This window comes from Aptenodytes forsteri, unplaced genomic scaffold (genome assembly GCF_000699145.1).
Source record: "Aptenodytes forsteri isolate BGI_AS27 unplaced genomic scaffold, ASM69914v1 Scaffold97, whole genome shotgun sequence".
NCBI classification, from domain to species: domain Eukaryota; kingdom Metazoa; phylum Chordata; class Aves; order Sphenisciformes; family Spheniscidae; genus Aptenodytes; species Aptenodytes forsteri.
In genome coordinates this window covers 1988864-2003189 of record NW_008795036.1, presented here as the reverse complement: position 1 = coordinate 2003189, position 14326 = coordinate 1988864, and the positions used below count along the sequence as shown (strand labels likewise).

General features: G+C 40.2%; 1 protein-coding gene across 1 annotated transcript in view; it reads left to right on the top strand.

Moving 5' to 3' along the window:
* Positions 1-14326, top strand: part of CARMIL1 (capping protein regulator and myosin 1 linker 1) — a 197358-nt gene that overhangs the window by 145897 nt on the left and 37135 nt on the right. Inside the window, exons 29-30 of the mRNA XM_009276689.2 lie at positions 984-1071; positions 4099-4248. Of these exons, the coding sequence (XP_009274964.1) occupies positions 984-1071; positions 4099-4248 (238 nt within the window). The remainder of the gene's footprint in view (positions 1-983; positions 1072-4098; positions 4249-14326) is intronic.

The following is a 14326-nucleotide window of genomic DNA, read 5'->3' as shown; positions in this document are numbered from 1 at the left end:
ACCGTGGCTTGGCCACCATTCTACCTCTCTGTGAATTGCATTGCCTTTGCAAGGAGTTTCTTACCTTTTTCCCCAGGCTTTCTGCAGCAGTAGGGCTAGCCCCAGATAGAAATAGCTTTGTTAATTCAGTGCAACTCAGTCCACACATAAAAACCTTAAAACAAAATCATGTTACTTGCTGGCAAGTGTCAGCTGAAGCAGTTGGCCTTGAAACCGTAGAGGCAGGAGAGAGGGAGCTTCAGGCTGCAGCTCAGGCATACGTGCTTGTCAGCTGCAAATCAGCTGCCCTCCACAGCCTGAGCCTTTTGTACTGTGGCCAAAGACAGGACCCCAAGGGAGCAATTCAAGGTACATATTTCCTTGATAGGAAGTTACCAGTGAAACCTGAGTTCAGCGTACAGGGTGTGTTGGTGTTCCACATATGTCTGTGTAATGGGAATGGCTGACATGAAGTTCCTGAGACAGAAAGTGGTTACCTAGAGAAAAAAGATGAAGCAAAGTTGTGATGGCAAAGACTGGAGAGCCAGCATTGTAGAGTTGTCCTTCAACTGGCAGACAAACACAAAAAGGAGTTGAGGAAATGGGTGGATTGTAGTTGTTCAGTGTAGTAGCATTAAACAGGCAGCACTGTCCTAATCCCATTCATCTGAGATTCATGTTTCTCTGACTTCAGTGGCAGTGTGTTCCTTACTGAGTTTCACATGTGGTTTTTATTCAGCTCTCTTACCCAGATGTTTTCATTTCAGCTCTTAGAAAAATGTTAGAAGCAGGTTAAATATGGTACAGAGGCTCTTGTGTTTATTGTGTGATTCATGAGTTTATTTCTGAAACCTGCAGTCATGTATCCTCACACCCTCTAAGGTTTTACTTCAAATAAAGTGACAGCACTGTGGATAATCGTTGCACTGTTGAATGTGTAATAAAGACAAAATTGTCCTGTGTGAATGAAAAATTTCTCTGTCTCGTTTTTAATCCTCACACAGTGAAGTAAAGCTGACAGTGGCTTCTTTCCTGTCTGACCGAGTTGTAGATGAAATCTTGGATGCACTTTCCCATTGCCATCACAGACTGGTGAGTATTTGCATGGTTGATATCTGAATATGCCGGGTATCTTAACAATGCCATTTACATTCATAACTTGTTCAGTTTCTCCTTAGCACAGCTCTATTTTGAAATTGGTCTTATTTTCATTGGCATCACTGACATCATTTGAAATATGATCATGGGACTCTTGCCTCTTTGCTTTAAGGAAGATACAAATTTGGAAGAGGCTGCACTATATACTTGTCCTATTATCTTTTGCACTATTGTCAGATCTAAAACTAAAAATGCTGTCAGGATGCAACATTGAGTCATCAGTTAAGAACAGTGCCAGCACTTGTCCTGGTGAGATGATAAGGGTTGGTTGCTTGTGAAATGAGAGGTAAAATTTCATTCTTTAGAGGAGGGACTGCTGAGACCTTGTTCCCTGAATGAGTACATCTTGAGGCTACCTCAGAAATGTAGGTATCAAGTTTGAAGAGAAAGGAGTAGAAACGTAGGAAAGGAAACACTGTTTGTTATTTGAAGGTGCTGAGCTGTCAGGAGGCACAGTTATTTATTATAAAGGTACTTGCTTCATCAAGAGTAGAAGAAATAAACAACTGTGTATCCACAGAAAAACATTTTTATTTCTAATGCAGTGGGCCTCTGTAAGGAGAACCCAGTACTGTTTTTTAAAGAAGCCAGTGGGTGGTCATTCTCCTGATTGAAATTGCTCTTCATTTCTAATTTAAATTTCTCTGGCTTTGGCTTGCAGTCATGAATTTTTTCAGATGCTTTTCCCCACAAGAATAGGGAACCATATACATTTCTCTTTATTTCCTCTCTACGAAAGTCCTCATACACAGAAAACAGATCACTCTTCCCCCCCGCCTTTTTTTTTTTTTTAATAACTTGAAAGACTGAGTTATTTGGGGATGCATCTTCATGATACATAGCAGCATTGTGTAAAGATACAACCTCTGGTCTCAGGAGCTATGCAGCAGCATCAGCCTGCTGTGTGAGTGGCCACATTAATTAGCTCCAGTTGGTCCTGGAGCAGGCTCAGCTGACATGAGCAGTGGGCTGTCTCTGTCCAGTGGTATTGCACAACTTGGACATACCCCGACTCTTGCACAGTAAGTCATTTTCTCCAGCCTTTGAGTCACTTCAGTAACAATCCTCTGCATGTTCTCCAGCTGTTTTAAAAGCCTCTTTTAAAATTATGGTTCCCAGAACCAGACAGACTATTCCAATGTTTTAAGCAACACCATATATAGGAGTGAAATTGTTTTTCACCTGATACTCTTTACTCCTCATGTTTACATAGCCAAGAAGATAAGAATTCCTTCCTTTTGTCAGAGTTTCAGTGGTAGCTCATTTTCAGGACTGGGTTTGCTAGATCTCCCGCCCAGTAATGGCTTCTGGATGCTTGACACTCGCTTCTTTTCAGGATTGTGTCCATAGCTAATTGCCAGTACTTTTAGTTCCTAAGGAATGATTGTCTGTACGTTTGATTTGGGCTGATTTACTTTGTGATCCATTTTGGCCTGCATTAGTAACATGTCCCTTTCACAGTTTAACTCTCCTATGTTTCTGTTAGCTGCAGGTTATTTCAGATAGTATAGCACTGATGAAAACACTGAAGAGTATGGATCTCAAAAATGCTGGTAGAGGAACTCCTGTCTAATTTGTCAGTGTTAATCTTCAACCAACAGCTGCAATCTGAGAGCTGGCAGCTAGTTCTTAATACAGCAAAGATTAAACGCACTGATAAAGTTCTGTGCCAGCTCCTTAAATTGGAGTGTCAAGTACTACTAATTCAGCCATCTACAAATGTCTGTGTATGTTGCATTGACACAGTAGCATTTGAGGCAAATTTGAAAAATAATCCATGTTCGACACAAGACCTGAGTTTGCCTAATGTGGTGATGATTAGCATTAATTATTATTCTAGCCATTTTAGTGTGATTAAAGATAAATCCATAACAGCTCTCCAGTTGTTTTCCCTGAGTAGACACTAGACTAAGTGAGCTATAATTGACTCAGGTCATCTGTTTAACCTTTTTAATGGTTAACAAAACTACAATCCACTGGTTGTCTGGAGTCGTGCTGATGTTTAGCAGTGCACTACAGCTCTCCCTAGCTGCCTTTTTGAAGGCTTCTGTGACTAACTGATTTGGGCCAGCTGATCTTCAAATACTGGCTTTTAACAGATGTTATTTAATATTCTCTTTAGTTACCAACAGAACTAGAAAATATTTCATCATTATCCTGACAGCATGAGCCCACTCCATTTCAAGTACAATCCAGGGTGGTTTATATAACATTATATATATATTACATTATATACATATATAATATTTTTATATATGTACAAAAAAAATATATATAACATATATATATAAAAACATAGTTTTTGCTATGCAGGTCTAAAAATGGATTTTGTTATTGTTAGAGTTTTTCCTCTCCAATACTTTAAAAAAATATATCTTATCCCATAGATCTATCAAAGATGAATTTTTTTCTTTTTATGGTAACCCCTACCTATTTCTTCAGTGAAACAGAACTGAGGTATTTAACAAAGCTGTCCTGCTTTGTGAATAGCGGGTGATAACATTTTGGCCATCTAATAATTATGAAAGTTATATTAGCTGAAAGTGTACATGGCTTTGTGTTATTTAATTTAAAAAAAAAAAATGGTCCAGGACAAAGCTTCTCTTCCACCCCTTTATTTTCTTTATAATAAAGACAGGACAAATGCTGAGGAAGCCCCATAATACTATTATAAGTCAAGAGTAGGATGGCTTTTTATCTGACCTTTTTCCTTTTCTTTTTTCCTGTTAGACTTTCTCCCTTCCTTCTTAGAATGTGCAGTGGAAGGGGTTTTCCATCCAAAAAAAGAGAAAAAACAAAATAAACGCTGTGTGAAGATTAACACACACACCTGAGCTTTGCTTTTGTAATTGGTCTTCTAGGATCTGTGATCACTTAAGTTCTGTAAGCTTTCTGGTTGGGTTTGGTTTGCCTTTTTTAACAGTTTGATTGATGTGTTCCTGTCTTTATCCTTGCCTCCAGGCTGACCATTTGACGAGACGTGGCAAACCACTTCCACAACAGGAATCACTGGAAATAGAGTTACCTGAAGAAAAACCAACTAAACGCTCTATCATCACGGTTGAGGAGTTGACAGAGATAGAACGTTTGGAGGATCTGGACACTTGTATGGTAAGACACATTCCTCAGCCCATTTGGCTAAGCACACAAATAACTGGAAGAAAAATGTTTTTCAAAATGTCATTTGGCAATTTCAAGGTGTCAGGAAACTGAAGTTAGGAATTGGTTTCTAGAAAAAATAAATGTTAGCTTGTGAACTTTTTGTCCGAGTTGCATATTGCTGTTCAGCAAAGGAAAAGCTTTTCCCTTTTCTTCACTTCTCCTTTCCTGGTACCTATTCAAGGGCCTTTCCCTTGCATACATTGCTACAATCAAGCTAATACAATAAACGTCTCTTCCACTGGCCACAGTTTCACAGAGGTTCAGTTGCAGTAATAAATTGGACCATGCTATCCTGTGACAACATGCTGCTTTCTGCCTTTGTCTTCATTCTACTTGACATTGATTCCTCTGAGCCATGACAAAAAATGCTTCTGCCTGGAAGTTATATTATTGACCATGAACAGAAGTTGGTTTTTTTTAAATTAGCTTTTGAATGTATGGAAGAAGTCTTAAAACCTTTAGACTGGGCTGCAAGTGATCCTAGAGGGCAAGCTTTTCAAAAGTAATTGGGTTAGGAGCGTGAGATTCAGTAAAAATGCTGAACATAAATCACTGAAGTGCCATATAAAACCCCATGTGTGACTTTTATAGTAAAAGATGGCTCCGTGCCATATCATGATTCTTCACGAGATGTAAATCCACAGAATTACAAATAAATGGGTTGCTAACTGTTTTCAACCTCAAATCCCTTTCCACCCAGCTCAGTTTGTTGAGGAACTCCACTGTGGACAGGAACTTCAGGGAGCGCGTCTCTATTACAACTTAGTCTAATAGGTGGACACTGCTGCAAGGGATGGGCTTTCTCTGCCCTCCTACCTGGCTCCTTGGCCATGTGTTTTCACAGGAAGCTAAACTGGCAGAAAAATTGATTGCATCTTTTTGTAGAAGTTTTGTTGATTCAGCTCCCTGAATAGACTTACTGCAGAGTCAAACAAGTACAGCTCAAGAGAAGGAGCAGCAGGGTTGCTCCTTTTTGCAGCAGCTATCTGTTGGTCTCGCTTAGCTATAAAACAAAAGCACACCTTCACTGGAAATATCAGCTTAAAATAGTTCTCTCTCCCTTCCAAATCTCCTTCTTCACCACAATTTGATCTGATGCAGTATTTGTCTGAACATCACAAATTCCTGTGAGGCATGTGGTGTTGATGGCATCATCTGGCTCATAACTGGTACTATCAAGTTCCAGAAGCTTTCTGTAGCCAACATGCAGTAATCATTTTGAGCCCTAAATTCTATGCGAGAGAGACATCCCAGTAAAATACGTGGCATCTGAACCCTGTACCTGTAAGTTAGTTTTGCTGGCTTCTTATATAGAAAAATAAGCTAAGCGCTCATTTTGACACCCCACCCTCCCCCTTTAAATTTATTCTTGCAGCCTGTTAAGAATAATAATACTGGAAATTTTAAAAATAGCTCCTGTCTTTATCTCATATCACCATGGTTATATGAAAGGATTATATCGCTGTGTTGTTATCTTTCGCTTTGGTCATATTAAAATAATGGAAATGAGATGATGCTTACACTCTTTAGAAGATGCATTAGATGCTAACTGTACTTATCTTCAGAAGTGTTTATATCTCTCTTTATTCTCTTCATTCACCCTCATCTTGCACAGACATTCAAACACCTTTGTGACCCAGATTCTCATCAGTATCTAATTTCTGAAGAGAATGAAGCATCAAATAAACACGAAGCAGTAATCTTAGTCAGTGCTAAAGAATCCATTTATTAAAAACCGTAATCCATTTTTAAGAGCTGCTTTTAGCATCCTGGGTGCAAGTGATATTGGTTGCTGTTGTAAAAATATATAGATAAATGGATAGCCCCAAGAGGCTGAGAAATATAGGGATTTTTACTGAGCTAGTGTTCTTACTGAGTTTTTTGCAACTAAAAGCATCTTAAGAATGGATTTCTTGTATCTTCTGGGTGGAGTTAGTAACTTCAAAGATAGCACTTCCCAAGTGATGTATTTTAGCTATGGGAAAATCCTACAGATTTCAGATATTGTCGTGGAAAAATTAACCTGATTTGTGGCAGCTTTTAAGTGTCGTACAGATACTTGCATGGAAATGAGGAACCTTCTGAAAGGGGCATCGGTGAATGCTTTGTGAGCTGGTCAGTGCAGGAAACAGATATGTTGCTGAAAGATTTTACTAGAAAGAGAAGCATATGGTTTTATGAACTACAATTATGAACCTGATTTCCTTTGATTATTTTTAATCTTAAAAGAGAAAGAGCTATTTAGATCCCACTTCCAAAATGGCATTAGTCCAGAACACTGCCTTGTTTGGCCATTGGAAATCCCCAAGCATTACAAAGTGTGATGATAAAACAGATCTTAGCCTTGTGAGTATATGGTGCACCTGTACAGGCTGCGTATTCTGCAAACCTCAAGCCTGAAACCTTGAATTGCAGTTTGGTGTTGTGCATGTTTGGGAGCCTAATCTCCAATTGCCAAAAGAATATAGAACGTGGGATGGGGCTGATCATGTTGCTGGGATGCCAGGAAAAACTCACCTATTCTAAGCCCTGTCTATCAGTTTGTTCCAGGTAGTTGTCAAGATGTCTGGGGAAGAAGAGATTTTGGTCTTACAGGAGAGACACTGAGCTTGGACCACCGTTTTGGGGGAGCTGTTTTTTTTCCATTTGCAAAACTGGATTAATTTTGCAAACCCATTGTCCTGTTCTCTTTGTTCTTCTTTTCTTCAGCAAGTCTATTGAGGATCAGTATTCTGGCTGAGGCAATGTATACAACAGCGTGTTGTTATTCACCAGCCTGCCTTGAAGCTGTATTTGAACAATTTGGGGAAAAACTGGATCTATGTTCAGTTTTGACTCTATGGTTACAGGTAGATTATATAGCACTGAAGCTAGGTGAATGACTATGAGTGAGGTAGAGGTATTTGTAATAAAACGCTTATGAGCTATTTGTTCTTATAAGCGGATTGAAAGTGGAAGACAGGAAGGCTTGTTTATAAAACTTGGACTGGCAGCAATAGGGATCTGAAACCTCCAGTGCTGGTGATAGAGAAAACAAACAGGCACTGGAGTGTTTCACAGCCTGCCCACCTATTCTCAAGCAGGGTGCAGAGTGGCTGTGGCTGGGACGATTTCCCTGCCAGAGTAGAGAGTTGCCATCCATCCACTTCAAAGTTTGATATGTATAAACAACATGGACAAGACAGAATGACACATCATAAATGGGCCCATGAAACGCACCACTGAAAAATAGACTTTTAAATGTTATTTTTAGTATTTTTTGTTGTGGGAATTAGGACTTACTAAATACCAAACTGTGCAGTTAAAGCTTATTAGCTTCAATTCAGGATATGATTCTCATCCAGCCTTTTATGGTGTCCTGAGAGCCCATAATATGAAAGATTTGTCAGTCATACCAGAATTTGCTAGTCTGTTAAATGAGTTCTGAAGAATGCTGGGAGTGATTGAGTGGTCCAGCGTAGGATGCGATAGCTGGAACATTATGGACCCGAGAGTTTCTGATCTCCCTGAGCTGCAGTGCAGTAAATTGATGCATCCCCAATCTACAGCTTAGTTGTCTACGTTTAATTAGAGCTGCGCTGATGGTAATAAGTCATTAGATAAAAGTTGTGTGCAAGTAAGATGGAAAGAAAAATCTTTATGCAGAAAATTACTTAGTGTTCTCAGATTAAAGGAAAAACCATGGCCTGCTTTTCAGAGCTTAGACTCAATCGTGAATTAACTTCATAAAATACTATGGTTTCTGTAAATTTTTCTGTGCATGTATGATGAGTGACACATTTTAAACTAATGCATGCATTTTAAAACTAACTTTAAATAAACCACCCTTTTTTACTGAGATTGAATATCGTGTATCTTGGTATGTGTAATTGTGTAGGTAGATGCTAACTGATTTAATTTTGCATAATGCTTCTGGTTGTACTTTATTCTTTCCATAGCCATTAGTTCTTTGCAGAAGTAAGATGCTAAATAGTGCTCAATTCCCCACCAAAAAGTAATGGAGTATCTTTGTTAGATTGTGTTTAACAGTTCTGTTCTAAAGCTTTTTTTTTAATTATTTTTAGCTATTTGGATGTTAGTTTGGCTTAGAATACTAAAAAAGGATATCACCAGAGTTGAGCCACTATTTAAAGAAAAGTTTTGAGAGAAATAGCTTTTTTACTAGAAATCCATGTACTCATTATCTTTAAAATATCCATTTCAGCAATATAATCTTATTACTATAAGTAGTAACAAGCATACAGCCAAGATAAGTATTGTTTATAGAGCAAAGCAGAGGTTATTTGCATTATAAAGAGGCATGGTAGGAAATTGTTTGAGACATGTAAAGGAATTCTAGGTTGTAATACACAAGTCTGCTTATAAATCTTTAAAGCATTTCAGTGTAAGAATGAAATGCTTGGATGGTAAACTATGTGTTTGCAAAAATGCTTGTAGCTAATAGAAAAGGACTGACTGTGATGAGTATTGAATCTTAGCCATTTCTCATCTATTTCTAATTTTAACCATAGAGATGGTTCTATGACTTTAATGGAGGAACATTTAAAAAAATAATCCCATGAGCAATATATTAGTGTTTTAGTCTTTGCTGAACAATAGATTTCACCTGTACAGTAGAGAAGAAAATTTGCAGAAGTAGCAGAACACTTGTAGATTGGTGGTGTATGTTTTTTCCTGGGAATGTACTAACTAGCTATTGTCAAAGATTTAGCAGATTAGTCCAGTATCCAGGTAAAGACTTATGAACCCATGGGTTCTGAAAGACAAGGAGTGTATGGACCTCAGTGTTTTCAGAGACAAGGGAGAAATTGCACTCACCACTCCAGAATTAAATTTATTTAAAAAAAAAAAAGAAAACTCACAAAGTACCACCTGAAAGCTTTTCTCTCCCCACCCTCATCCAAAACAAATTAAAATTAAAACAACAGAAACCCTTTCAGTTGCTTTCACTGGAGGAAGGAGAAAATCATGGTACAGACTCATGTACATGTGCACTGATACTGTAGGAAGAAAAATGAAAGTAGAGACTCTCTGGTATGCCCTGATGTAGTACTACAGCTGATTCTCGTTGCTCTCTATTTACATGCAGCAGAATTGTCTCAGACATAGATAGTCAGCTTTTTGGATGAAAGACTGAACACCTACTGCAATAAAACCCCAGTTCCTGCTGGACTCCGTATGTTCTCCTGCACTGTAAATAAAGCTCTAGCTCTGCGACTGGCTTGATCCAGCAAAAATCATTGTTCTTGCTGAAAAGAGCATTCCACTTTCCTTTGTACACAGCTTGCTCTTTCCTGCCCACACCCTCACACTCGTACTGGTGTTCACACAGCCTCACTACAAACTGGGTGTGGGAATTGATTCAGCTGAAAATTAAGCTTTTTACGGAGGATTTCTTTCCCAGGTTAGTTTACAGACTGACTAGTCCTGTGGTTGAGTTCACAAAACAAATCCTGAGCGGCAGGAACAAGCAGGCAGGGATGAGGGTAGAGGCAGCAGCCTGGATGAATGCCGGATTAAATTGATTGTGACACTTGAGTTTCTCTCTTGTATGCATTAGCAGAAATGGGCCTTTGATGTGTAGTAAATACAGCACTCTGTGGGAAGCTAGGAATTGGCATTATGGTATGTGAGAGTATTCTTGGCTTCTGAAAAGGCTCCATCACAGGCATGCGAGCAAATCTACTTCAGTGGGAGTCCAGTAATATTTCTGACTCATCCCGAACTAGCCCAGTTTATGAAAACATCACCAGGAGGGGCACAGCATAGTGCCAGCGTGCTCCCTAAGCCCTTCCCTACACATGCAGTGCTATGGCTGAGAAAGTAAGAGACAAAGGGAGCCGGTGTGATAATTTTGCAGAACCTGTGATAATAATATAAATACAATATAAATAAACAAACCTATCTTGTTTATTTGCAAGTTGTGTGTTTATATGTTAGCCTCACCATTAGTATTATGATTACATTAATTTTAATTGTGAATATTTGTTACGTATCTTTTCCTGGGTTCCTTTATATATAGTTGTGCAGCATCCTTACTGCCCTTACAGGTCCTTATCCATGTTTATTCAATGCCTGTTACATGTATAGACTACAGACTACAGTCTCTTTCAGGCTCATGAGGGGTTACGTGTTCCCAGCTGAAACACTTTAAAAGAAACCTGGCTTTCAATGTCTTTTTCTTGGTCTCTGAGTGGAAGGAGGTGATGGATAATTGATCTATAGTACGTTTTTCTTAAACCAACTGAGATTTCTTAGTCAGAGTTCAAAGCTGTTTCTCATAATCTAGGGTACATTATTGGCACAATATGAAGTAAATGAAGAATGTGATAAACTGCTTCTAGTAACAGCAATGCATGCTTGGTTAAGAAAAAAAGTAGTGTAAAATTGGAGACTGTTTTCTGCTTAGGTGAAAACGAGAATTGTGAAGTGCAGCTGCTGGGTATTCTGTTTGCATGGTGGCACTTCCTTATCAGGAGCTTGTCTTCCCATAATACTGATGCTTTGTTTTGCCTTAGTAGACCCAGATTTGTATTGGGGGTGGAGGGGAGGGTGCGTAGTTACATCCTTTGCGGCAGTAGTTGTCTTACTGATACTGAGTTTCCATCATTTTATTTCACGTGTCGTGAAAAAGCCACATTGAAAGCAGAGTTCAGTAACAAAGCACTCACTGAAACACTGGTCTTGAGAGTTTAACTTCCCTGCAGTGGTTTTAAGAGGGAGTTTACTACTAAGAAGTTAGTCTGTGGCAGACAGAAAGGTCTTGAACATGTAGCTATGCAGTCTATCGGTAGTGCCAGCCCCATCTGCTCAGTCCACCATTCACCACCCAGCTAGCAAGAATTCGAATGCCTAGGCTGCAGGCAGAGTCATCTCAGCAGGCACCAGCTAGCTGTTGCAGGCTGTAGCCTGCTGGTGGACACCCATCCACCACTTGGTGAGAGAGGTGACTATCCCTACTTGGGTTCGCTTGCCCTCCCAGCCAGCACTCACCCATACAGCCAGCAGCAGGGATCACCCAAGTGCTCACTTACCTACTTCAGGTAAAGTTAACAGGTTATGAGGACAAAGTCCCTTTGCATGGCCTGGATCAGGGAGCACCTGTGTGATTGCTTTTGCAAGCAGAGCTGGGGAGTCAGTTGATGTTCAGCACAAAAAGATACAGAATTCATCTTTCCACAGCCTCTGTTCATAAGAACCTGCTCGTTATTTCCCATGGCAGATTAGCAAGAGCTCCTTTGGAGGAGTTCTTGACAAAATCTAGACTCTAACCTTTGGCAGAGGGACAACAGCAAACAGCATGAGAATAACCTCTAATAGTGCTGTTTCTGTAGCACACATTTGTCTGCAGCCATAACACTTCTTGATTCAATTAATATTTGGCAAGTTGACTTTCTCAAGTGGTTGAGGTTGCATGGTCCTTTCTACTGCTTTTTGATTCTTTGATTCTTCCAGCGTCTCAAATAAATTAACTTGGCAAGAGTTACCTATCTGTGTTGTATGGGGGAGTCTTGTTTACCCTGAAATCTGGAGAGCCTACTGAAAACAGCACATGCACGAGTCTGTCTCACTAAGAGTGCTTCATGGTTCTCGCTTCACCCAGAACAGGAGGCTTGCAATTTTTTGCTCTGCAAAATTGATACCTCATATTGCAGGGATAAAGAATAGTTGCTCACAGGAAGAGGGGAGAAGTCGTCTGTGTTAGGGCAGGCAGTTATAGAGTACCATTAGATTTTGCTATATTTTGTCAAGGAAAAGGAGGTTGGGATGAGCTGGGTTACTGGAATAGGAACTTTTAAATAAATAAATAAAATCAAGAGTACATAGTGCCAAAAGGCTAGAAGACAGCTTCCGAGTCATCAGATCTCATCCTTGCTATCACTGACAACTGCATCACACAATCCTAGTCATAAATTTATCAGGCTTCCTCTCAAAACATCTCTCTCTCAGACTAGAGGAGAACTTAGAGGTAAATAGATTCTTTCTTCTGATGTTATTCAGGTCAGCTAAAGCCTCATTGCAAAGTGGTGGGTGTATCTCTGCAATAAGAATCTTTCTTCATGTGAGTAAAGATGAAATTACTGTGAATTTTTGAGGTCAGTAGCGACAGGACAAAAGCACTTAAACTGGTGAAAAAAACCTTCAAGTAGGCAGATGTTAAAGAAAACTAAAAGGAATGAGCAGGATAGAAAGACAAAGTGATTGAAAAGTCAGAGTAGTTTCATTCAAAGCTGATCAGAACTTCTTTTTATCTTGTACATTTTAGCTGTGGGTCATTTCCAATACCACGGTATTTAGATACTCCGGGGGAAGTTTGTGTCCATACTCTCTGAGAAATTGCAGAATCCAGTGCCTTGTTGCCAGCCAGCACTAAATTCCACGCTTGCGGGTGAGCAAGTCCTGCTTTGCAGGGTAGGCATCTTCCTCTTCTTTCATGGTGTTTCTGTCCTTCCTAGGCTCATGTGCTGCCCCATGACTGTCTGACTAAGTGGCATTATTTAAATCATGTATCAGACATAGTTGCTGGCACTCCATAGACCAGCCTTTGAGTTTTGCCATCCTTGTAATTATGATTGACCCTTTCTAACCGTTTGTTTTAGAGAAGAAACTCAAATACTCTACTCAAGTATTTCTGTTTCCCATACAGGGTCTTGGAATATTTGTTAGTTGCCTATCAAGATATATCCTGTTTTTAATGGGGAGATATCTTGATATAGTAGTTCCTGACAAGACTTAAAATTCAGGAGGTTGGTTGGTGGTTGGGGTTTTTTTTTGACGATTAAGTTCACAAAGTATATCTCAAAGTGTCTCAGGGGTATAAAGATTTACTGTGCATGCTGGAAAGATGTTTGAAACAAACTTCAATGAGAAAAGAGCAGCAGCTCAAGTATGCCTGGGTTTTCAAGGGTAGAACTACCCATCGTAATTCTGAGCAGGGAGGCTACTAGTCCACTTCCCTGTCCAGAGTAAACTGTATCTGATTCACTGTGATGAGTCTCCCTGTAGCGTTCCTCCTTTGAAATGTCACTGCTTCAGTGCAAGCAATGCATCATCTGCCCCCAAAGGGTCTAATGATGGTGGGAAGATGACTGGTGGTTTTTGCCTGGATGACTACTTATCCTTTTGGGAGCTGTTCACTTCAGGTTGTTGGAAGGAAGGAGAGATGCAGAAGTTGTGTTGGTTCTCAGTCCTGGGAAGCTGTAGGGCAGGCAGATAGAACAGTTCCCGTTCATAACAAAGGGTCTAATGATGGTGGGAAGATGACTGGTGGTTTTTGCCTGGATGACTACTTATCCTTTTGGGAGCTGTTCACTTCAGGTTGTTGGAAGGAAGGAGAGATGCAGAAGTTGTGTTGGTTCTCAGTCCTGGGAAGCTGTAGGGCAGGCAGATACAACAGTTCCCGTTCATAAAATCATAGAAAGGTTTGGGTTGGAAGAGACCTTTAAAGATCATTTAGTCCACCCCCTGCCATGGGCAGGGACATCTTTTGCTAGATCAGGTTGCTCAAAGTGCCATCCTACCTGACTTTGAACACTTCCATTCAGGAGTACCTTGCCTCAAACTTGCTTTAATGACTTCAACCACCCTGATGTCTGTTGGAGGGACTCATCTTTTGCTAGATCAGGTTGCTCAAAGTGCCATCCTACCTGACTTTGAACACTTCCATTCAGGAGTACCTTGCCTCAAACTTGCTTTAATGACTTCAACCACCCTGATGTCTGTTGGAGGGACTACACGACAGGGCATAAGCAATCCGGGAGGTTCCTGGGATGCGTCGATGATAACTTCCTTCTCCAAGTGGTAGAGGAGCCAATGAGGAGAGGTGCTATGCTGGACCTTGTGCTCACCAAGGAGGGGCTGGTGGGGAATGTGAAGCTCAAGGGCAGCCTGGGCTGCAATGACCACGAAATGGTGGAGTTCAAGATCCTGAGGGCACCGAGGAGGGCGCACAGCAAGCTCACTACCCTGGACTTCAGGAGAGCAGACTTTGGCCTCTTCAGGGATCTGCTTGGTAGAGTGCCATGGG